Consider the following 26,592-nt stretch of genomic DNA (forward strand, 5'->3'; position numbering starts at 1 on the left):
TGTGCAAGAGCATTGATGGTGGCCCCATATACACGGAGCACACGAAAACGGTGAGTGTCCTGCCATATACAGTGTACAGGACCTAGACCAAAGCTATGTATACACAAAAAAGCTTTGCAATTATCCGGTGAAAATGTAATTTGCCAAGGAAGTTTATATTGTTAATTTTTATTGCCCGAAAATAGCCACTTGGTTAAAATATCCGCCTAAGTGCCACAAACCTCAATTTCCTTCCATAATACTCACACCAAAGATGTGTTTTAAAGGTGCTACTTCGTATGTTTTGGTCTAGTAAATGATGCCTTTAGATGCTTGTGTAATTTTTCTAGCCTATCACCATTCTGACCTATTGATGGGTGATAATTTAACCGTGCACCATTCTTAAACTCAATGCTATGCGCCAAATGATTGAAAATTACAAATACTTCCATAATTCTTGTTAGATCTCTGCCAGACCCCAATCGCAAACACCTGTCATAAAACCTATGGTCATTCTCATATATCTTCACCAAACTAACACTTTAGATCAATTTTCTATCTGTGCAAATAATGACCAAGCTTGCTTGTAGCCCACCCCAATTTTGGTCAAGTAATGGGAAACCACTAATTCTTTACATGCTACCCAAAAATCTTAATCTTGTCTAAATGATGGACAGTCACAAAACCTTAAGTATGTCTAATAGCATAATAGCAAAAGGAGAAGGCCTATTATTTGTACAATCACCTGAATCCAATAGATGACCTGTTCTTTCAGCAAAGGACATAATGGAAGCTCTGCTAGTATTTAAATGTTTGGTGCACTTTACATCAGTTGATGGCACATTCTACTAAATGTGTGGACAATTTAATTTTTTCTGCTGTAGCCCATCATAGCCAAGTGATGAGCCACCAAGTAAAAGCTTGTAACTCGGTGACCCATCTCTATTCTGTTGCATGCACCATATTCAGCCTATACTTTATCATATCAGGTTATATTGATCCAGCCTAGTGCTGGCACAATAACCCAATAGGCTATCTAAACAACCAGTTGCTGATCTCCTTCTGGATCCATGTCCCTTTCTTGAGTGTTTTCTTTACCTTCTTCCACCGGCTCTTCTGGCTCTTCTTTGTTAGCGGCAGCATCAGCAGGACAAAGTTACAGCCAAGCAAAAGAAAGAGAGAGCAAGAGTGTGTGAGTGTGGAGCAGGCAGATACAGAGAGAGGTAAGAGTTAAGTATGTACTGACTGCAGAGCCTGCTGGGTGTAAAACCGGGGAAGAAATTGATAGCAATACATAGTGCAAAATCAGAGTTCCAAGGACTTGGCACTCAAGCAATTCATTTTAGAAAGCACTGTACTGGATAGGATGAATAGCATAAAATCTCTGCCCTAGTGCATGCCAAAAGATAACATGTTAATGTGTATGAAAAAGAAGCAATCGTTGGGTCAAACTCAGAACTAGGTGGGTCTATAGGGAAATAAAGGAGCATGTCAACAGGACTGTGTCTTGAATGGCTTGTAGGGTTTGGGAAAAGTCTGTCTTTCAGCTGCAACAGATTTTTGTGGGTACCAGCTTATTGGAGGTTCTCATGATTTTGTAATAGGCCAGTAGTTCTGGGTTGGAGTCAGAAAGAGTGGCAAGGACCTGAAGTACCCTGGAAACCACACTTCATCAGTAACATTCCCCTCAGACAGGAGCCTTTGATGACAGATTTCACATAATATTTCCAAGAACTGTGCCAACGTAATGGAGAGATCCCTCGCAGCAAGGCTACATCCTGCCCTGCTGGTCCCAGACACCATCTGTTCAAGTCGAAACTATCTCTGTAGCTTTATACCAATAATAGCTAGCATTATAGGACAAAAAAGAGTGGGAGAATCATCATGCTCAAAGTTAATTAAAGTGGATTAATGTGCTGGCCGAAGCTAGGCCCTGTGCCCAACCCACAGCATGCACCCAACTGACGGTGCGCACCCAAACCTCCACTGCACCTTCAGCAGTGTGCAGTGTGCAGTGGCAGGCTGGCCTTGAACCCAACCTTCTGCAGATGGCCTACCTACAGTGTGCATGGCCTACAGTCTGTACAATGGTGATTGGCCACATGGTCTATGACTTGGTCCTCATAATTTTTTTAATTGTTTTATGGTATTGGGGTGCTGGTAATACAGTACCACAATAGGATGCCATGCTGGGTGCCGTTATACAGGATGCTTGTACCACAGTACCAATGCTCCAAAATAATCATTCTTTTTTTATTTTCAAAGTTGACATGTTAACCTCAACCACATGGCCCTAGGGGGTCATGGTTTACCCAGCCTGTCCCCTTATGATTTCATCAATAATGACATTTGAGATGTCCTCCCTTATGTCATCACATATGTAATTTAACATGCCACAAATTATGTAATATGTGAGGTCATAAGCAGTTCACGATAGAGTCGCAAGTTATAGTTAGTTCACTAAACTGTAACTGACAAATCTCAGTGGTTTCTGGATTTTTAAGCTTAGTTTTTATCTCATTTTAACAGCTAACCAATGAATTCCTGGGTGTTTTCTAACATAAGCCAAAATCGTATTATCATACCTGTCTATAAAGTCACTTTAACCTTTATTTTTTCCAGTGAATGTGTGTGTTTTATCATATTCAAACTAAGATGAGAAAATACGCAGCCACTTCGGGTAACCTGACCTCAACTTTCCCAGGGAGCACCATACTCTCTCTGCGCATGGCCGACGGCTGTAGTCAGCGAGGGTTGGTTGCAGGGCCTGGCCTGCCTTGTACCTGAGCCCCGGGGAGCAGTCTGGGTCCCTGTGAATCCCCCACCACGTGGAACGATGGGCAGAGTATGCTCACTCTCCCACTTATGGACCCCTTTCATATATTTTTTAGGACTCGGAGACGAAGTCCCTGAGTCCTGTCCTGTAATAGAGGCTGTAACATTTCCCCCCAATGTTTTTAGCAGCCAGTCAGATTGTTTCGGCACCGCGGGTCCGGTACTGTAACTGTGAAACCAAAATGGCATTTGGGAAAAAAACTCCCAGGCTGGGGATTTTTTGGAATTTTGGTCCAACAATACTGCACCAAGGCACCAACCGTCTAGATATCTCTAACGTTTCCTGCGGGGTTCACCACTTCACGCCCAACCGGAGCCTCTCTTTATTTGTTAATTTCTCAAAAACAGCACTGAACAGATTCGCACCAATTTACAAGTACCACTCTTTCTAAGTTTTGTAATTTTTGCCAAATTTGGTACGATTCTCTTCAGCTGTATTTTTTGTATTGGAGAGCAAAGTTTCCTATGGAAATTAGATTTAAAAATCTCCCTTTTGGACCTCCCTTTTCGTGGTCCCTGCTCAGTGCAAACCATTTCAAGAAAGAGCCAAAGTTTATAAACTTTTATTTTGGAAAGTTTCATGCAGATTTGTCAAATGGTGCCAACCTATTTAAGAAAATATGCCTTTCCTACCCAGTAGCAACCAACTCTGACCTAACTATAACCAAAATGTTGCTATATGTTAATCTTTTAAATTCAGTTGTAATGATTCGGGTAATGCGCAGACTGCCACCGCGTTTACTATCGTGTTACTGGCAGATTCCTAATCGAAGCCTAACTGATGATGGTAAATGTGGACAGGGGTATGATGGTCATAGCGCAAGAAGATAAAGAGATCCATGCACCCATGAGCGCTATAGAAAGAGCTAGGTTGGGAGACATGTAGAGCGAATTTAGAGGCAGCTCTGAAATCTGGTTATTCAACAAGAATACCTGTTTTCTAGATAACCTGCTATACTTAAAACTACAGGCAGTAGCGCCAAGAGATTCTACAGGAGTGAATGTCCTTTTTAACAAATAGTTTCGAATTTTCAGACAGACAGACAGACAGGACGGCGATATACACAGACATACAGATGGCAACAGAGATGGGAAAATGATGTTACAAAGCAAAGACGAGGAAGACAAACGACTACTACATGCAGAGACAAATAAACAGACTTATGTACACACAGGCGCACAGTCAGAGACTCACAAGAAAGATAATGAGACATTTAGGTACAGAGACATGTACAGGAGACAAGTGAGGACAGATACTTAAATGACAGATACACAGCAACGGATGGAGAGGCAGGCTGTGACATACACATCAGGTACAGGTAGAGACAGGTATATAGAAAGACAGATCAATAGAGTTGGATACCCAGAGGGATACGGAGAGAGCGAGACACAGATGGATACAGGAGACAAAGAGTCAATCTACATGTACTAAACAGGACCACTGGAAGGCGATGAACAAATAGATGAGACCAGTACTTAATTTGTGCGGCTAGCTTCTGGGGTGGGCACCGACATTAATTTTTGTGAATTGTTACTGTTTTTCATCATCAGAGCAAGAGGTAAAAAGTGGGTAAAGGAGTAGAAAAAGAAAGACAATAAAGCAGCAATAAAGGGAGAAAACAAAGATTAAAAAAAGGACCTGTAAGAGTGGGCTATAGAGACAGGAAGTGGAGAGTGGTGGAAGAAACAGACATGAGCTGGAAATCAAGACCAGGCAGCCTTGGTATTTCGCAACCCCGGTATTCGTCAACCCCAGTGGCTGTCGCTTAGGAAAAAGATACCTAAGCGACAGCCACCAATTTTTTTTCACCAATTCATCTGGACAGGACATTAAATGAAACGCATACAGGTACAAATGTAAGCAAACAGACACACAAACTGGCATTTGTTTTACCAAATGGAAAATAGCAATCCTAAAAATGTATGATTGATATAAATATTTGGAGTGATTGAGTCCAGTAGATCTGAAATAGAAATACAGAGGCTCCTACTACGACAGAAAAAAACAACAGAAACACCGACAGAGGGAAAGAGAGATTCTGGTCATACATCACAATAAATATGTACAGTACAGGATGGCTACAGGAACTAGTCATTTTTCATAGGCTTCACATGTGAAATGCAAACCTCTCTCCATGGACCTTTTGACTGTGAAGCTTGGGATAAGCAGAGTGGATCAGGCAGGGTCATGAATTCTCACCATGGATGCGCCTCAAGGTAAAGCACATGTCGTGTGGAGTTTATAAGAGGTGTGTAGGAGAGCGGTTAATAATTCTGGCTTCAGGGACGTCTGCTGTAATGGGATATAGTAAGTAACGTAGTTTGTGATTTAGAGCCAGGAAGTGATGCAAAATACCCGTTTCTGGAAAGTGGAATCCATGGGAGAATCTGCAAAGTGAATTTCTACACAGACCCATCAGTATAGAGGAGGAAATTCTACGAGTAAATTTGCCACTGCATTTAGCATTTCTTCCAGAAACTGGAAGATTTTCCTGGCTCTAAACTAGGGTAATAATTTTTATATCCTTCACTGACAAGGAATTGCAGTCTTGAAGACCTAAATAACAAATGTTCCCATAAACCTGAAATCAGCAGTGTAGATTGCACCATCCGTTGTCAAGTTGTGCTAAAATAAGATGTCACTGTTAAAAAAAAGTCCTATAATCAAATTTGTGTTAGGTAATCCCTTCTCAGTTAACACCCACCCTGATCCAATGATGTGGTGAGTATCTCCTGCATAAAAAGAGCTGCTTGACCCTTCATAGCTCCTCTCCATGTCACTCACAGGTACCCAAAGCCCAAAAAAAGCCAATTTCACAAATGATACATGGAAAGAAATTAAATAAAAGCACACTATTAATACCTGCCACATCCTCGGGCTCAGGCTCCTCGGTTACTGCACAGCACAAAGGTAAGTAGGGGTGGAGGAGGTAAGGGTTGTGAGGAGGACACGCCAAAGAGAGAAAGGAAGAAGCATTAGAACACTTCCAGGTCAAGGGGACAAGCATATAGTTAGGCTGGCCTGTGCTGCGACATTTTGGCCTAGAGTCAAAGATGGCCAAATCCCAAAGAATCAAAGATGTAAGTGGGAGTGAAGAACTCACCTTAAGAACTAGAAGTGGACACAGCTTTTGTGCAAAGGCAAACAGAGCATACTTTTACTATTCCAATGATAGAGAGAGTGAATAATTTTGCAAGGAAAATATGCTTCCTGTTGCCGGATTTTAATTTTGAAATAAAACAATCCCAACTTTATCAAACTTCTGAAAATGTTTTTATAACTTTTTACAATGAATCCCAACTTTTTGAAAAAACCCAAATAACGTTTATTGAGATGTGCTTATTTGCTTTAAAGATAAAGCATGTGTATGAGTTTTACCTACATAATTGGTTATTGTAAAACTGACGTTTCTTGACAAAGCATGCACAATTTATTTAAAAGTTCTGCGATTTTTTAGTATTTCTGAAGAATCCGATATTTTAAATAATAAATGTAAAATGATCAAAAAGTAATCTATGAGTTTTAAATATATGTTTTCGTTGCTTAGAAAACAAGTAGCTTATGAAAAAGTAATAAAAACTATATTTGGCAGGTTTATAGAAGTTATCACTGCCGATTAAAAAGTTAAACAACTTCCATGATCTTTAAAAAAGTTAGACTTGTTGTATAACGCTATGGAAGTTATTCACAACATTTAAAAGCCTAGGAAAATCTTATTCAAAGTTCTAACAGCTCTTCAGGACTTTTAAATAGTTCAAAATGTTACGAAAGTTATACTATGTTTCAGAGATTCAGTTCCTTAATCCAGTCGGAGTTCCCTCTCTTAGAATTTCTACTCATAGTTTGAGGGCTGTCTTCCAGTCAGAGTTCCCTCTAATATTAGGGTCTCCTGTATTAGTCAAAATGTCCCTTTCTAGTAAGCTGTCCTAGTAAGGTTCATCTCCTATTTCCAGTTCTTTTTCCTATTTGGAGTTCCATTTCATACTAATCTCCTCTGCTAATAAAAGTCCTCTCTTAGTAAATGTTCCCTCTCCTCTCAAGAGTTCCATCAAATAACATAGTCCACTTTCCTCTTCTATTCTTGGTTTCTTCTTCTAAAATCTGGTTTCCAGCTCCGCTCTAAGGACACTAGGACACTTGGGAAATAACTCTAAGCCAGGGCTTTGCACCAGTGGAAATCATGTTAGCGAGGGTCTCAGTACCACCAAATTCAATGAGCCTTACCTTCCTCTTCATGCTCTGCTCAACCAAACCAGAAGAATCCATAAGGAAAGAATTGAAATAAGGAATTAGTATCACAGTGACATTTAACTGCAACTCCCACACGATGCGCAGGGGTGGCTGCAAGAGTAACGCTGGGTGGTGTTGGGTGGTATGAATGCGGCTGCATGAATATGGGTGGGTTTTCAGTAGCATATATAGTTGTATTGATGGATGGGCTAATTTGCAGAATGTGTTTTAATATGACCAATGCAAGCGATTAGTCGTTTTGAATGTTTGCCTTTTACTTCCTCTAAGACAGCCCTCACCCTGACTACATTTACAGCGTCCCAGATTTGATGTATACATTAGAATCCTTGGTAACTACATACAAATATTGGAGCACACATTATAGTCCACTGTCAGATATTACTGGAAGCCTTCGTCCCTGCGGCTTGAGCCTGTGGTAGGTGAAGGAGCGTTTAACAAGCAGAATATCCCGAGACTAATGGCATATAATGCCCACTGCAGCGCTCATTAACCACTGTGGCCTCGTCCACTATTGTGGGCTTAAGCCGAAGGCACAAAATGAGGAAAGGCCAGTTAGCAGCTGGTAATAGCACTGAAAACATGTATTAAAATACTAGGTACATGAATGAGAAAAAGTACATGCAGAGCAGTATTATATACTTGCAGGACAATATTTGGTAATGTTGCTCACAGTGCTGATACCAATACAAGCATGCTTGACAAGCACACAAAAACACTCGCTACATGGCAATCACACAAATAAATACCAATCCAATACTTACACAAGAAATGTTAGTGCACAACATACAAGAAAACACTTCGGGCCTTCTAATAAATTAGTTTTAATTATTTCTATACATCACTTTTATTAATTATTAATTCACATTTTTTTTTTAGGTGGAAAGTTTTTTTTAATCTAAGAAAAATATTTTTAATTTAATTTAATTAATTTCCATTATTCAAAGTTTTCGTTCATAATGTTTAATAGCGCTATGCTTTTTGTTATATAAAATGCATTTATGTTAATATTTAACATAAAAATATTTGTACTATTTATTTTCGAGTTAAACATTTTTTATTTTTCACTATAATTTATCATCTGCAGACCTCCGCATGGTAAAGTATAGGGGAAAATAAAAGAATTAGTATCTGGGCAAGGGAAAGTTAGCCTTCCATCCCTCTGAATGTCACTAAATTAAGTGCTTTTAAATTGGCTAATAACACCCGGTAGTTAGAGAACTTAGAAAAGGCAGCAGTGTGGGGTGCTGCACTATGAGAAAAAAAGCAGATGAGTTACATTAGCCTCCGGTAATAATTTTAAATCTGAAACAAGCTGAGAGCAACATTTTCGAGTTGAACCAAGCAAGCAGAGAGCAACACTGGAAAATCTCTCGAAAGGTAAAAGAGATGCCTTAATGGAATATGCCAGCCCCATGATGGGTTGCAAAAAGCACACACATTTTAAAAATGTTGCTTTCAAATGGACAAAAAAACGAGAGTTGGAAAACTGCTGGCTTAAAAGTGAAAGCTTAAGAGTCACTAGAAAGAGAAACTAAAGTCCATTGACAGAAGAGAAGCACAAAAATATTTTTTAAAATGTATTCCATAGTCAACTAGCACGACTACTAGAGCGAGTGGATTTCTGAAAGACGCTATTAGATCAGTGCACCCCTCCAAAAGTGGTGTGACGAGTAGCAATAAATCCCAAGAGTAGGTATAGCCATTGTGAATGGCCTCTTCCGACACGCAAGGCACTGGCTGGCGAACAGTTATTAGTTATTTAATTGTTTCAGGAAAAAACACCACTCTAATCACAGTGCGGCTAGCATCAACTACAAGATTTCTCCAAATAATGTTGGTTGACCCAGAGAGGGCATCTTTGATTTGGTTAAAGGCTTGCTCGTGGTTTGTGTACACTTCCAGGTTGTGTTCTTATTTGTAGTTCCTGCAGTAAGTCAGTTAATGTCGCTTAGTTGGGGAATTTAGGGGCTGATTTAAAAGCCCCTAGTGCCTCCTTGCGCCACATTAGTGTCATTTTCTTTTACGCTGTGGCCCAACGAGGCCAAAATCGTTGCACCAAATTTACAGAGTAATACAATGCATGCACTGCGCCACTTTGTAACCCTTTGTGCTACAGGGTTTCAAAGTGGATAGATATTATGGTCACTATAAGTCTGTAAGTCAATAGTTTGACTGACATATCGTGACATACAACCAATAAAATAATCATCTCTAAATGAGGCGGGGCGCTGTGAGCATTGCGGGCTGGAAGATCCTTTGATTTCCAAAGCTTCCCCCTTCCTGCCTAACTCCTAAATCTTTAATGAAATGCCCAGAATACTTGATGAGCATAGGAAGATTCTGAACTCAGATTCCGTATGTGAGGTAAGAGGATTTTGCTGTCTCCAACTATTAATGGATTTGAAGCGATCACTGTAAAATGATAGCCATAAAATGTGATATCTGATCTCAGGAAATCACATTGTTTAGTTGTGCAGTAGCAAGGCTTATTCTCTGAGATGTACAGTGTGTTCATTGAAGATAATGCACTGTCACCAAGATTTGTGATACCTTTAGGCTTGAACGTATTTCATGAAGACAGTTCTAAAATACTTCTCTGGAGCTTTATATGCCTTCTGTATCTTCTTAATGCCACATATCTTGAGAATGTGGCATTATGTTGTGATTCGGGAGCTTGCAGCAATTGGTGGTACCCTGAGTTCAAATAGATTTTTGATAACCATTTCCCATCATTGACTTCAGCTACTACATCAGCTATTGGTGTGTTATGGTGTTCTCTATTAATTGCCTTGTTTGATAGACACATCAAGCAAACTCGAGGACTTTGGGAACATGCATGGAATAATTTGCGGATTTTAGGCTTTGAAGAAGGTGCAGAAGGCAAAGACATAAGGGCATTTGTGGTTAATCTGTTCAAGGGGACTTTCCTGATTTATCATCTTGGAACTGGGATCAGGAGGTTCAGAGAGCCCATCGCTTTCCTCTTATGCTGAAAAGACAAAGTCAATCACAAGGAAAAGGAGCTGTCAGGGCTAGGGCCATCATTGTGTATTTTGGCAACTTTCTGCTTAGGCAAGTCGTCTTTGGAAAGGCGCAGCAGGATGCCAGATGAAGTTCTGAGGGACACAATTTTTTATTGCAAGACCAGAGGTTTGCCATATTACTGTAGAAAGAAGGGGGAGACTGAGACAGCTAATTAAGCCTTGTCAGGTGAAAGGTGCTTAAGCATACCTGGTAAATCCTGCCCACCTTAAGATCATCTTTAAAGACAAAATTTGAATGTTTACCTGAGAAATTAAAGCCAAATAGTATCTTGACAAGTGGTCGGATCAGCCTGAATGGCAAAGGCACAGCAGGAATGATCTATTCTAGTCTTCTTTCTCTTCTGTTTCTGTTGGCCACTAGTTGCTGGTCTCTTTTCTTCGCTCTGTCTTTTTTTTGTCCTTTTTGTCTCACTCACATCACACAGCTATATTCCATATTATTCTTTCTGACAATATTTGGGTTGACTTAAATTAGCAAGAGACACAAAATCAGGTATTGGACTAATTTAGTTGTATGTGGGCAGTTCGCTCTGACTGTCTCTGTGATGGTGAGGATAACAGATCGTGTATAAACAAGCTGGAGGGGAGGGTGTGTATGGGAGCCATCAATCAAGCCAAGGTTGGTCTCATTCCTGCTAATGGTAGGACTGAGAGGGGGGAGGTGTGGGGGAGTGAGTGGCCAGGGAGTGGCAGGGGGTCTAGAGGAGGGTTTCAGAGTGGGAGTGGGGTTTATAACACAAGAGGAGCAGAGCAGTTTAAATGGATTTTGAAGGTCCTTTGGTCTGTTATATGCCTATGTCTATGGCTATGTTTTCAGAAAAGAAGGAGATGCAAGTCTGTCTTTACATAGACCAGAGTACGGATTGGCTAAATGGCACATATAACTAGGCTGCGTATTGCCACTATCAATGTTTGCGGCCTGAATGATAGACTGAAAACAAGGAAAGGGGAGAGGAACCACTGACCATATACACTGAGTCATAGTACTTTTTGACAAAGTATCAGTAGCAGAAGATCCTATGGCCCTGCTCTTGTTAGATGCCAAAAAGGCTCTTGACGGGGTTGCATGGGATTATTTGTGGGCAGTTTTGAAATGGAACAAAATCGGGCCTGGGTTCAACAGAGCCATTCAGGCAGTTTATAAAAATGCTACAGCCAGGCTTCAAATCATGGGGGGCAATCTTATCCCATCCGAATCATAAGGGGCATGAGACACTGTTCACCTTTATTGTTTGCTCTCTATATAGACCCCTTGATAAGGAAAATAGAATCTGATCTTTTTATCAGACCAATCAGGACTCAGGGGTATAACACTAAAGTCTTAGCATATGTGGGTGATATCCAATTGTGACACCATGCCCAGAAGAGTCAAAGGAAGTTAAAAATAAAGCTTTAAAATTCAGGATGTTCTTTGGCTACTCCTTAAACCATAATAAGTCCAAATTGATCACTAACAATGAGATACAACTAGAAGATGTCTGCATTGTGGATCAGGAAGTTTATCTGGGGGTGAACGTTACATCTAACATAAACCAGATTGTGGAATTAAATCTAGCCCCAGTAATTGATAAGGCGAGAAGGGACTTGAGGGAGATGGATACGTTTTTTTAATCTTTCAACCATGGGGGCTATAATGTTATTAAGATGTTATCTCTTCCTAAGGTCCTGTATGTCTTTAGGGCAATTTCACTCGAATTCGAGAATAAGTGGTTTAAGAAAAGGGAGGATATGGCCAGCAGCTTTATCTGGTCCTATGCCAAGGCTAGAAGGGCCATCAGGTTCTTGATGTTGCCTAGGGCAATGGGAGGATAGGCTGTCGCCAATTTTAGAATTTATCAGATGGTTTCTGCCCTACAGTATAAGAAATCTCTTATTGGAGGCAATCAGAGAGATTACCGGTCGTGGAACGGTATCCCTCAAATATATGAATTATTAATAGGGGGTGACACTAAGTGTGGATTTTTAAAAGCAATACAAAAAAAAGTCAAAGTTAAGACACTTCAGGCAACTTTGAAGATCCAGGTGATTATTAGAAAAAAGATCAGCATAGGGAGATACAGCTTCTATACCCCTATCTGGAAGTCACTGCCTCTTCCCACGATATCTCATGATCCCTGCTGTCTGAGGTGAAAGGCTTGTGGGATTGAGAAATTGGGGGATTTTTTGTTAGAAATAAACTTCTCTCATTCAGGGAAGTACAGTTGGATTATAGAGTAGACAGGAGGGATTTTTTAAAATATTTCCAGGTCCGTGATTTCCTTTAAAAAATGTGGGGGGAGCAATTGGCTTCCAAACAAACACAGAAAGCTTATTCGCAATAACCCCGGGATAAAAAGATAGTCAAATAGTTGACTTTTTGGAGGGCCTAGTACCTTTTGATCTTGAGAGGCGCATGGAGAAATGGAAAAGGAGATTAGGTACTACAGATTGTTGCTTCTATGAATCACCCGAGCTTAGGCAAACCCTCCTTTTATCCGCAGGACTGCAGCTGCAATATTACAATGCAATCTTTCATTTGTACCACACTCCAGCACACATTGCTAAATAGGTGAGAAGTGTAGGCATCTGTTGCCCGTGGTGTCAAAGAGAGGAAGCAGATCTGAAGCACATGTTTTCCACTTGCCCAGCACTGGATTTACGTAAACAAGAAATAACTAGACTCTTGAGGGTAGCACTCCACCTGAATGTGACTTTAACCTCAGAATTGATGTTGCTGGATGTTCACAAAACAATGCAGGGGGTAGGTTGGGCAGTTTTTTGTCTTTATTGCCATGGCTGTAGCCCGTGTTTGAATAGCCGCAGCATGGCTCAATCTGGTTTCATCAGTGGCTAGCATGGCTGCTCTTGATATGCAATTTGGAAAGTAGTTCATACCAACAGAAAGACAAATATGGTAGGAAAAGAGAGAAACAGATTAGGGCTCCTTGCAGAGGTGGGCAGGAGGAGGACCTCGTATAGAGTTACAACACTTGCGCTATTTCTAGAGAGTTATCTTATCCATGCTCTGGAACGAACTTTGGTGGGTCTAGTCCTCTGATGCCTGTGTGGCATATCTACTAGTTTTGTAACATTGGTTCCCTGGCCTTTCTATATGATTACTCTATACCCGATGATAATGTATTTCTGAAATGAATGAATTTGTGATTGATTGTGCAATTTTGTTTTTAATATGATTGTAGATGTATTTAATGATGCTCCTCTTGTGCATGGAAAATTATAATATAAAATATTTTTTTAAATGAGAACTTACAGTACACAGAAAAGAACACTCAGCATGCACACAAGAAATACTTGGTGTACGCAACAGAACACACAAAATGCACCATGCAGCACACAGTGGATCGCACAGCCCCCACATAAAAACACTTGGTACTATTGTAAAAACACAATACTCAAACGGGGATACAGAGCAGACACACTTAGAGCAAGTCCCTTCTGCACTTGATTATCAAGCTGTCCCATGCCATGCAAATGAGTTAAATGGTAGCCACTAACACACCTTCTTCTTCTGCCTCCTCTTCTTCTTCTGCCACAGAAAACAAAGCCAAGGTTAGAGAAGTAAGCAGGAGAAGCTGGAGAGGTCGGCGCTTGCAGGTAGGATAATGAAATCTGGTGGTTTCTCAAAACATAGGTGCCACTGAGAGGATGCAGGGAGTGTGGCCAAGTGAGACTGTCGGTGTAGATCCTTGTTTCTCTGGGCTTGCGGGTCTATTTTCCTGGGAGTAGCTAATGCATGTTCACATTGAGGCATGCTGCATGTGCTTTGGATAACCACCTTTGAACACCCATGAGGAGTACATACAGCTCACATTTACAGAATCATAAAAGAATATGTTGAGTTTTTCGGGTGATGATTCGCTAGGCAAATGTTCATCAGGATAAAAAACATATATCATCATATGGAGAATATTCAATATGTAGCTTGAGTATATTTGACCTAAACAGAGAAGATCTGATGCCAAAGCTTCTGTGGACAATTTTTGACCCACCATTTCCATGTTTTATTGTTCTTTGTAGCGGCTAGAAACACAGGTAGTTCATAACTCTGGTCAATGGAAAGGACAATTTCATTTTTCTGAGTGTTAAGAGAACAGTCACAGAGGTGTCGGTCTGAATCTACTGTTGAATGTGAATAAGTGTGTTACGCTCGTTGTACTTATCTAATTTATCAGCAGCCTCTGCTTTCAACGCTGTAGGTGGATTTTCAATTAAATCTAAGATTAATTTGATAGAATTCAATATATTGGATAAGCAAAATTATCCACAGATAATTCTGCACCATAACTAATTACTTAAACTATATGTGGGACACATATACTCTGTTTACCTAATATCTATATCGATACAATATTTTTTATCCAGATGCTTAACAACTTGCCCATTGAATCGTTAGTTTTATTAGATTGTTGTCTATGTATGCCACATTTACAGTAAGTAGGGTTTAACAAAGGTGATCCTCATCGGTTGTGCGCCTGGTGCTCCCCCTTGACCCATCGCCCACCCCTCACAGAGTATGTATGAACGAAGGGGGACTGAGGCTTGGTCTAAAAGTACATTCCCTGTTGTACCCTTGCCGGCCATATGGTGGTGAGTACCAGTACCAGCGTTGCTCTTCTTGGAGTACTCGTAACCCATACAAAGGTGGAGTGGTAGCTAACACCATAAGTGTGCAAGCCTGTGCAGCTTTTGGAGGGTGGGGTATAATAGCCAGTTAAATAAACATAACAATCTTCCACCACTCCCCCGGCTTTGGAGTGGTGGATTATCAGGTAGGCCCCACCTCACCTCAAATTGCAGTAATATTGGCATGGTTGATCATGGGTTGTGGTCTTCTTATCCTAATTAAGTGTGACATATTTCTTTCAATTCCAATTGGAGTATTCATGTTTGTGTTGCGCTGTTGTGCTTGTCAGTTGGTTATAGTGTGTTTGTTCACAAGTTATGTTGTAAACTGGCAAGATTGCTCAGCGAGTTAATATTCGCCCATGCCCCTTTCTGTGATCAGTAGGTTACAAGTTCAAATTAGAGCAAAGTCTTCAACTCAGTCATTTTCCCTTCAGTGATTGTGGCACCTGTTATTTACAGTGCCTAGAGGCAGCAGACAGCAGAAGTTGGTTGTATGAACTGTTGTTTGAAAAACAATTTACTATTATGTTAGTGGGGGGGGGAGGACACATCAGTTCTCCAGTACTAGTCTGTGGTTGCAACTGCAGGCACTAATTATACCCATTTTGCAGTGAGGAGATGGGTAATGTGAAACATCCCCTGTGGCAGGTGGGCATATCAGTGAGCTGCAAATGTGACTTATATATGGGTGGACACTTGGGCACCCACTTTCAAAATATAGCCAGCTCCTGCTGGCACCCACTTTAGGTGCTGGCTGGGGAGCCTCCAGGGGCCACAAGGGGCTTGGGGCTTCCTCCCAATTTAAAAGAAAACATGTCTGGGTGCCCCAGGGGAGTATTGGGTACCCTCGGAAAACTTGCAATGGCGCCTTCTGCTGGGACCACCACGGGTGATGGCTGAGAGTGAGCAAGGGCCACTAAGGCCTTGGGGCTTCCCATTCACCACCTCTAACAAACATTATGTTGTGGGTGCCCTATATGGGCACCAGGACTCCCACAAAAAGGAAGCAAAAAAAGAATATTAAATGAGCAGCAGGAGATGCTCATTCAATATTCACTGCTCCTGCAAGGAGCGCCCCATAATGTCCTGTGAGGGATTTTTAAAATATATATATTCTTTTCATATTTTTTCCATCAACCATTTGCTTATGTTATGGGGAGCTTCAAGGAATGCAGCAGACCCCCAGCAACATTATGAAAACACAGTAAGCCTTGTCGGTCATTGAATGCATGACCCCAGGAAAGTGTACCATATTTTTTTTAAGCACTCCAAGCTGGAGCTTTATGCTCTTCAGCTGGGATGCAGGAATATTTTGGGATTGGTTCTACGGCTGCACTTTGTGGCCTACAATTTTTTTTAAAAGCCTCAACCATGGTTTTTGTTTTAATTGCTTTATTAGACATAAAGTGAGACAATAACTATTACACATTTGTATGTGTTAATTTATGAAATATACATTTAATTACAGCTATTGGTGATTTCTGACAAAGCCAATAGGTCTGCTTTGTTTATGATGATGTGCTGACCCCTTCATAAATCCAATAGTCCAGACAATTTTATATTTTAGTGTTTTGAGCCTCTGGCAAAGTCTACTGTTTCTATTGTTACACGACGTTGTGGCCATGCCCAGACGCAATCGTTTGGGTGCCTGCAGGCGGTTGGGTACAGGGCCTAGTCACAGACCAGGTCCTGTATCCAACCCAACACTGCCATCTGCGGCCGGGGATTGGACACTGACAAGGGAGTTGGGCCCCCAATGGGGTTTGGGCAACAATCCCATGCCACGGATGGCGATGCACATCTTACTTGATGTTAAAAAAAACAGATGAATTCACTGAAAAAATACAACGGTTAAAGTGATGTCATCGTTTTTAAAGTTTCATTGGTTTTGTTAGTTTAAAATGGTATGTTTTAACTGGCATTTTCACCTTACTATAACATATCTTTAACCTTTGTTTTTTCAGTGGATTCCTAAAGTTCTAGTTATTATAAACTAACATATTATTACAATTCCTAATTCGAGGGCCACTTTAACTTTTAGTTGTATGTGTGTTATAATATATATATATATATATACATATATATATATATATATATATACATACATGTATAGTATATAGGACGATGCGCAGTACCATTGTTTAATATGGGGAGGGTCATGATTCATGAGAGGCAAACCCTTGAGCAGCTCGTGATTCTCCTTCCTTCATTGGTAATGAATGGCATATTGGACTTGGCATGTATGGGTTATGCTATTAAAATGTTTTCTTATGAAGTAGTTATAAGCAGTGTTTAACCAGAACCCAATTGGTTAATAAGTATGGTGATATAAAATCACAATATCTAGGCTTAGTGAGCACGGCCCTGGTTGTTTTCTTCTATAAAGGGATTCTAGAATGTAATCAGTTTGTTGTTAAGTGGTGTTTTTTCAAGTTATTTAGGCTCTAGTGTGATAATAGCATCTTTGCACTCTAGTAATGAATGTGTAAATTTGTACTAGTGCACTTGAGCTAAATACTATGCTGTATTAGGCCACATTTATTTTCAAAAGCAAATACATATGGTGTCTAGTGTGTCCAAAGCAATGAGTAATGACATTTCTTCGAGTAAGTGAAATTGTGTAACTGGCACATTAATTACGGCTAATTGGTATTTTAAACTGCAAGTTATGTTGTATAAACTGTCATTTATGACGTTTCAGTGGTTTTTCACTGAGACCTTAAACTTGAAGGCGAATCAATGACAGATTTTCAGGATCTCCATATAAGTTACATTTACATAACTCAACTCTAAATGAAACTCGTGATATGGTATCTGGTAATCCTCAAATAAAAAGAACGTGGATACAGCCCTGGCCTAGAAGGTATAGTGCTACAAGGAACTAGGAACTTAGACAAAGTGTTACACACTGGTTAAATAACTTCTGTTTGAAAATAAAATGAAGTAAAGATAGAAAAAGAGGGACACCATGTTGCAAAACAGTATATCCCAAACCAATTGCCTGTTGTGGGACCATTGATGAATTCAGCACTGTAGTAATTAGTTTTGCTGTGAGAAATAACTTGCTTCACAGACGTTTTTGCATATGTGACAATCAGGGCTTGATGCAGAACAATTTTGTAATAATATACTCTTGTAGTACTACACGTTGTATATATATATATATATATATATATATATATATATATATAAACATTCCAAAACCATAAATTCACTGGTTATAGTTAGAGTTATTTCAATTAACTATAACTCGTGCCCTAAGGTAACTCTAACTTACGCCCCTGCCATTATAGTTTTTTATGAATAATTTTACAGCAAATGTTGCAGTGATATTATCAATGATGTTATAAAAGATGACATCAGTGCTGTAATATCTGGGGTAATTAGCAGTGCAGGGCGAGGCCATGAGTTCTAGTTACTTGAAATAACTCTGACTATAAGAGGTGAATTTCTATGGTTTTGTACGTTTAAAATGTGAGCCTAAATATAACGCCCCTGCAATCTTTGGTTTTTCAGGAATTTCTATGGTTTTTTAATTAAAAGTAATTTTAATTACTTTACCCTCTATGCCCTCCATAACCACCCAACGTCACCCCACAGCACTCATGAAGTTCTTCTGTGTTTGGTTGGGATGTGATCATACTGCTATGCATCAAAAAAGCTTCGCCGAAATTGACGGAAAACGCGCTCGAGGTCCTTTTACTAAGTTCTCCATCTTCCAGGGAAAATGGGGAGGAAGACGTTGCATATCACTAATGTATATGGAGCAGGGTTAAACGGACGGGTCTTCTAGGCAAGTTTACATACTTGTAGTTTTTAAAAGTTTAGAACACAATCTCTGGTCTCAGCAGCAATTGACAAGATAGAACCCACTTCTCACATTACATGAGAAATTGTGCTAAAAAAAAGCAAGGGTGCAAACTCCATTAAGTATTACAGATAACTGTTCATAGTGGAAATGCGAAGAAAACAAACTTGCTTTGCCTTGGCCATGTGCACGAAGTTAGGATGATTAGTGGACCACGGATGGGGTCTGCACAGCCCCCCGCACATTTATAAGCTGTAGCCACAGGGAAGGGGTGGTTCCCGGGGCCCATGGGAGTCCAAGCAGCCCCCTCAAAATCAATTTTAATAAATAGCCCTGGGGATGTTGTGGTTCTAGGGGCCCGAGGGGTCTGCGTGGCCCCCTAGGCATACATTTACAACATAGTCCTGGGGAGGTGATGCTAACCGGGGCTTTCAACAGCCCTATGAGGGGAGTCTCAAGTGCCCCCTCTTTAATAATTAAAATATGCAGGGACATGGCCCACCGGGGCAAAATTAAAAGCATTTTTTTTAACTTGATGGCAAAATTCACAAATATTTATGAATTTCACTGTAAATGTAAAAAAAAATGCTTTTTTGCCCTGGTGGAGTCTCAGAGGAGCCCCTGCACCAAGGCTAGGGGGTTAGGGTAAAAGTACCCTACCAGCTGTTTTTTTTTTTTTTACATTTGTTTGAGACTCTGCAGAAGTTGAGTCACAAAATAGCTGCCATCACTTCCTAGTTGAAGTGTTGGCAGCCAATCAGATCTCTGAACGAGATCGGGAGGATTTGCGAAGTGTTTGCGCCTCTAGATATAAAAATTTGTTTTTCCTTCATTATCTCTAAAATTACTGAACGGATTTACACCAAATAAAAAAAGCATGATTTACCAACCACAATCTACCTTTCTACCAAATTTGGTATAATTCCGTCCAGCGGTTTGGGCTGTAGTCATGTTCAAAATCCCTATCGGAATTAAAATGAGATGCACACTTTTTTGACCACCTGTTTTTTTCGGCCCCTGCTTGATGGATCACCCCGAAACTTTCCGTGAACTACAAGACCCATGAGCACACTCTTTTCAGAAAGTTTTGTGAAGATTTGTCAAACGGCGATAGCCAGTAGGTAGTTATAGTTAGCACCCACCTTTCTCATCAACAAATTGTTTTTTGCTTTGCTAGGGCGCAGAACACGTTCACGATATGGCTCCATGTGTGCAATTTTGCACTGTCATTTTCACACATGAACCAATGGCTTAACAAGATGTGCAATGACAAAGAAGTATAAAAGCTACATTTTAATCTACTACAAGTATAGCTGATTGGTGCAAATGTTGCAAAACTGCACCAGCATCAGTGACAAGGGTGGGTCCTCCGCAATGGCGGAGGAGTGTCGCCCCCCCCGGCCAAGAGCCAGGTGATGAAAAATGAAACAATAGTTACACTATCGTTTTATTTTGTATCTCCTGGCTCTGCCAGCATGTGAAGGGAGGGGCGGGGCTTGGCCATGGGAGGTGAGAAAGCGAAGGAGGAGAGAGTGCACCTAAGTGCGCATGTGTGTTTGCCCGGCTGTCTCATGCGCACTTAGGTTTCTCCAGCCTGCCTGTATTTAACAGCCAGGCTGGAGAAACTGCACAGACCTCAGGGCTGTGTCTGGCAGGAGTCCGAGCAGCTGAGACCAATCCTGATGCTGCTTTCATGCAAGCTTTAGCATGAAAGCAACACCGGGATTGCTGGGGAGCCTGTGCTGGTGTTTTTGTAATTGTTTTCCCTTGTCCCTATCGCCCTCTCCCCCCATGCCACCTCCTTGACATTTAAGGCGGCCACCGCTGATCAGCGACACAGGACTGACAGACCCATCTACTTTTCTTTCGTTCCTATCACCATTAAGTCACAGCTCAGTCCTCATTACACAGCTACACAGCTTACCTTTCTTCAACAGCAACCCATAGTAGCAATACACACCCACACAACACACACACAGAAACAATGCAGTTTATGCATCACACCTCTAAATCCTTCCACTAAATGCACAAGTAGTGCTAAAGCCTTTCAGGGAAAAAACAAGATTTAATATTATTTTTGCACAAATGCTAGATTGATTATTACTTGTGGGAGAAACAAACTTATAAATAAAGAGGACGTGCACAAGAGACTTACCCTCCTGCTGCTCTCTGCAAGTGATGATGTCACGTTGAGGCCCGGATGGGAAGATAGATTAAGTGACCGACAGATAATGAAGAAAGTCGCGAAATGAGGAAACACAAATAATGCGTAAAACGATGAAGACAAGGTAGGGAGATGAGAGGTGGATATTGTATTTGGCATGAAGAAGGAAGTCCAACACAAGGCGAAAGAGACAAATGAAGAGAGATAAAAAAAATTGTTAATAAGAATTATAAATGATTCAGAAGGCAAAAATGTATTTATTGCAATATAACAGAGAAAACACAGAGATACTTCATGACCAGTTGGCAAGGTCTAGCACCAACATGATGAGGCATCCACATGACGAGGCACCTTCTGCTGCCCCAGCTACAGTGTCCCTTCTCCATTGCTGAGCTTAGCACTATTAGGAATCTTCCCTAGGATCCACTGGGGCGCTGCTTCCAGCCTCTTCAGTACATATAGGGTCAAAGTCAATACACCCTTCTCTGAACCATACCTATAAAGATAGATTACTGTACTCTGTGGCAGTACTGGGCACAACCCCCTTATATCTGCATTCAGAAAAGTACTAAAGCTTTATGAATAAGTACATCTAAAGTGTACCAAGCATCATGCTTTTAGAAAATAGTTGATGCTACTGGGTAAAAACACAATACATAATGACAATGAGAAACTCTAAGAGTATAAAGGACTGGGCATCTTAGTGGCTGCAGAGGACTATTGTGCTGAACTGTAGACAGCAGTTATCCATATTGTAATTCCAAAAATCACAATTTCACTTGTTGGCGAAGTAAAAATATGGGTGACAAAAACACCTCGACCTCTCGTGATTTCATTCTAAGGGTCAACCAATGAACGCACCTCTCTGAATACACCCACAAACAGCACGTCCACACTCCTTGCACTGTAAACTAGCAACACATACAGGCATAACCACTGCTGTATACAATATATTGCAATCAATAGTCAACTACAAATTCAAAAACACAATGTACAATGATATAGAGAAAACTTTGCAACGCACTCATTCGCCACTGAAACGGCTACTTCGTGAAGGCACACACAACACACACACACACATTCATCTGATCGTGTGCACATTGAAGTTCAAGATTGTGCTATTGAATATTGGGGTATTGATATCGCAACACAAGAATATGATGGACAGAACATCGAAGACCAAAATACAGAAAGGTAAATGCATATAGAGTTTACTAGTCATAAACTCCACATGTACGTATCTTCAAGACACATATATATCTTCAAGGCACACGTATATGGAGTTTAATGTTTTGTCCTCAATATTCTTATGCCCTGATATTCCATTTTCGTTATTTATGGGACACACCGGAATTCAACCAATTTCTCGAACCCCCCACATGGTTAAGCAATGAAAGTCATGGCAAAATGGATTGAGCACAACAAACACATTATATATATCTCACACTGTTTTACTTTAATTTGAACTTTTATTTAGTCTCCCTTTATATTATACATCAAAGCCTGAATTGTGCTGTTTTTAATTGTATGCTCTGCATAGGTAGGGATTATCCCTCAGGGATATTAAACGTGTGCGATAGGAATTGGTGGAGCAGCATTCAGTTTGTGTTTGCACGGTGTTACAAGGAGAGGTTGTGGCACGCTGACCCTTCTTGCGCTTCTTTAGTCTGCTGAATCGCTGTTTCTCTGGGGATTGGGTGGTTTGTGTTGCTGAGTGTGTTATTTCAACTATAGGCAACTTCATTCGAGCGGACTGACTCCGAGCCTGACTCTGCCATTTTTCTCCTTCCGTATTGGGCCAACTAGGATGCCATTTTGGGTTGGAGTCTTGTTGTTGGCTGCTTGCTTATGTACTGACATGATGGTCCCTACTTATTAAAGCCTGCTTGGTGGCTCTGTCGGAGGCTCGCCAAAGACAACCCCATCCGTGCCCATCTGCACTCTGACCTCTTCATATATGGACCCTACTAACAGCTATTGCTAAGCAACTGTTGAGTTAATTAATATTGGCATGGCCTGGCCTACTGCCTTCTCCTGCTGGCATGGTGATTGGGGAAGCAGTGGTGCAAAGACATTTGAGGGGGCCTCTCTGAAAAGTACATTGAGGGTCCCCCCACCGTGACCCAGTCAGGAGCTCTCAGACAGGGGCCTGCTGCCCATGCACAGTTTCCTGAGCTGAGGGCTCCCCCGCACCGTGGGGGCTGTAGGGGCTATTGTTACATCAGCACGGTCAAGCTTATCAGGAGACGAGGCATGCAGTTATGGGAAAGCGTTGCTGGCCTGGATGTGGTTGCTCTTCTGGAGCCAGATCTTCCTGTTTTAGTGGAGGGCACTTTAATATGTGCTTTTTAATAATGCTCGACATGCAATGAAGCATGCAATTGGTGTTTTTGGTATTTTAAGCCCAGGTGTACTTGACATTCTATTTTTAACAGAAACTTGGGTTACTGACAAGGCCACAATGACTGTACTTGCCATTCGGCGTTTCCAAGGGGCGACTTGAAGGGTGGGGTGGTTTGGTTCAGGGTGGGTGTTTGCAGCAATGCCGCATTATCGCCCCCCAGTAACAAAATCAGCAGTCCAGCATAATCCACTCAGCACCCACCTTACTTTCTAGCTTCCCTGCGTTTTGAAATATGGTTTGGGTTTCACCGCAACCGCTGCAGAATTCCTTTTAGATCCAGCAGTTTCCAGAACAATAAAAGTGACAACATATCTGTGGTGATTAATCTTCCTGCTGGAGAGAGATGGAAGATTTGTCTACTGGGAGTTTTGGGTCATCTAGGGCAGTGGTTCCCAACCTTTTAACTTCTGTGGATCCCCACTTTATTATTAGTGGATCCTGGGGGCCACCACTGAATCATTATTGGAATCCGGGGACACCCCCACTGAGTCAGTACTGAAAGCTAGGGACCTAATCTGTTAATCTTATTTAATTGTCTAAGCAGTCACGGACCCCCTGAGGATGCTTCGCGGACCCCCAGCGGTCCCCGAACCACAGGTTGGGAACCACTGATCTAGGGTAATGTGCCTGCTACAAAGAACACGTACAATGGAGAGCACAGAACTGTATTTTATGTGCATGGCTCAGTGGGTTACTGCTTTTGTCACACATTTCCTTTGGTTACTGTGCAGTTCATAACTTACAATCATAATCTAGCACAGTGAGCTATGCACTACCATCAAAGAGCTGCATGCAAACTGCATGGTACAGGTCAGAAAGTTATGTTTTACCCCATTCTTTCATGATCCTAATGTTGCTAAAAAAGCTTTTGCATGGATGGAAATAAATTCTTATTAGTGAAGCCAACCCTAACCACCGTGTTACGTTTTGAATCCTGAGTCTGGGCTTTTCCAGGCCAAGCACTCTTAAAAAAATCCTACAGTTATGGATGACATGTTAGTGGCACACCTCGTAGTCCCCTTTGTCATATGTAGCATTTCCCATACACCTATTTGCACACGTATTATTCATTGTCTCTATGTCTGTGTGATGTAAAGTGCTCCAACACCTTAAACATGTATGGGGCACTATTAAACAAATGAAATACATGTGAGAGGGGTCTATGGAGATTTGATGGGCACTGTTGGAGGATGATAGTGAGGTAATCACTGAAGGGCCCCAACAAAGATTGTTGAATCCTGGTGCACTGTAAGGTCATCATTTCCTATGCTTTAAAAGCTAATACAATTTCATATCCAATTAAACATGCTGTAGAATGCACCATTTTTTCCGAAACTTTCTTGGGAGGGAGAGACCCCACCCCCCACCGAGTCCCCAAGGTAGTGGTCAGGATCTGTCATTGCATTTGCTTGCTACGCAAAGTATGCCGATGGATTAACAACATTTGCCTTGGCTGCTTTGAGTTCCCAGGCCAGCCTTGGTTACTGATTTGTCTGCATCTGATGTAGCAGGGCTATGTCTGTCAGGATACAAAGTTTTACATTGCCCATGCCTTTTGGTAATGGTGTGGCTATTATTTTTAGAGTCAATCTTATTGTCTTAGAGTTTAGTTTGGATGTATTCTCCTTGGTGGAGCTGATACGTTTTTCTATCTCCTCTCCTTCTGCCCTAATTAGTGGTCTGGTATGCTACTGTCCGCCGGGCTGTTAGGTGAGTTTATGGAGGTTCTGGTAGATTTTCTATGTCACTGCTTCTGTCTCACTCGCCATTTATAGATTGGGGAACTCTAATCTATGGGCAGAACTAAACACTAATACTCAGGCTACTCAGCTCATCAATTCCTTGGCCCCACTTGAACGGTTTCAACTGGTAACAGGGTCTACTCATTAAGTAGCCACATGATGGATTTGATTTTTACCCCCACTGACAGAATAGGTTGTCTGGATATTGATCCTCAGGCCTGGTCTGATCATTATTTGATCAATGTTAAGATCATTGAGAGCAGGAAAATTTCCCTAGTCCACTTTGGCTGAATGCTTCCCAGTTCGTTCATCCCTTGCCTAAACTTTCTTTGCATGAACTAATAGATTTCCTTCGTTCAATCACTAGAGCACTGGCTCAGTGACAGATGATCATAGTGGGTCAACTGAGCACTGGACATTCCCCTTTCTTTGAAAAAAGTTCCTCATAAGCGATCTAAGCCTTCCACCCCTTGGAATACCACTTCTCTAAAAGAAGCTACGTGTGGCTGAAGGGAACATATAGGGGCCCGGTGCTTGGACTACTCTTAGGCAGTTAAAATTGAGTTGAAGACTGCTCTAAGGTATTATAGGAGACTGATGCTCTCAGCTAAAGCTGATTTTCTCACCAATAACATCTTGGCTGCTCAGAATTCTACCAGACATTTTTCTACAGTAGTTCCTTATCCACACCCACATGCTTCTCACAGTCAATTGAGTATTCTGAATTGCTCTGCGATAGGTTATCAAATTTGGTTGAGGATAAAATTGTAGGTAACTACAACACCCTGGCACACTCTGCATTTCCTATTACACCTGAAGCAGGGAATGCAATTGATATTCCTTTCTTGGTGCCCACTACATCTGAGGTTTGGGCAGTGGCTGAGGCATCTGCTCTGATTGACAAGGCATTGATAATGTTCCTCCATGTTTGGGTCACTTGGAGATGCTTTCAGCTGAGTTATTCAAGTAAATTCTCAGTTCTGTCACTTCTGATTCTCTCCTGGTCCATATTCCTCCTAGGATTAGTAAATAGGCTTCTTTGGAATTAGCTAAGCTACTTTTGGATGTGTGTAACAGTTCTTCAAGGCATGCTGTGGTGCAAATGAGTGGGAAAGGGCACCAGTTGTCCCTGTGTTGAAAAAGTCTAACGCCAATCCCTCTGTGTTTTCCGACTTTCGGCTAAGCCCACTGGAACCTTTTCTGATAAAAATTTGGAGAAGTATCTGAATAGACTAATCTCAGGTTGTTTGGAGCAACATCTGTGATTAGATGACATCCAGTCTGGGTTTTGTCCGGTGCAAAGCACAGAAGCATCATTGGTGTCAGTCCTTGATGACCTAAGAATGCTGGCAAAAAGAGGTTAGCCTATGGCTCTGGTGTTATTAGACCTGTCTGTAGCATGTCAGACAGTCTCTCATTCTATCTTGCTGACCTTATCTTATTCTGTCATTTTGAATTAACTGCATGAATGACAAAGTCAAGAACCAGCTGGTTATCCCTATGGACAGTACGGATGGGGCCCTTCATGATACTTTCCATCTCGGTATGTTGGCAGTAACCTCCTGGTTAAGACAAAAAGACCTGAAATTTAACAGAGAAAACCGAGGTGTTGTAGTTGACAAACAATACGATTGTTAGTCATTTTCCTCTGGAAAATGACTTCATCTTGTATTAATTCTCCCAGTGCATCCAAGGTGGAACCTTTGCTTCACGTCAGATGCAAATCTAGCCCTTTCCA

The 26,592-nt window shown here is 41.2% G+C and overlaps 1 protein-coding gene across 3 annotated transcripts in view; it reads right to left on the reverse strand.

Moving 5' to 3' along the window:
• The window catches only part of TNNT1 (troponin T1, slow skeletal type), a 71,991-nt gene that overhangs the window by 29,085 nt on the left and 16,314 nt on the right, over window positions 1–26,592 (reverse strand). The window contains exons 3-7 of one of the 3 annotated variants that reach the window (XM_069200744.1): window positions 20,700–20,713; window positions 13,610–13,636; window positions 7,040–7,054; window positions 5,678–5,710; window positions 1,078–1,101 (exon numbers count right to left, since the gene is read on the reverse strand). In XM_069200744.1, the coding sequence (XP_069056845.1) occupies window positions 1,078–1,101; window positions 5,678–5,710; window positions 7,040–7,054; window positions 13,610–13,636; window positions 20,700–20,713 (113 nt within the window). Of the gene's footprint in view, window positions 1–1,077; window positions 1,105–5,677; window positions 5,711–7,039; window positions 7,055–13,609; window positions 13,637–20,699; window positions 20,714–26,592 lie in introns of all 3 variants that reach the window. The other 2 variants (XM_069200743.1, XM_069200745.1) reach the window with 2 other exon arrangements.

This window comes from Pleurodeles waltl, chromosome 7, assembly GCF_031143425.1.
Source record: "Pleurodeles waltl isolate 20211129_DDA chromosome 7, aPleWal1.hap1.20221129, whole genome shotgun sequence".
NCBI lineage: Eukaryota > Metazoa > Chordata > Amphibia > Caudata > Salamandridae > Pleurodeles > Pleurodeles waltl.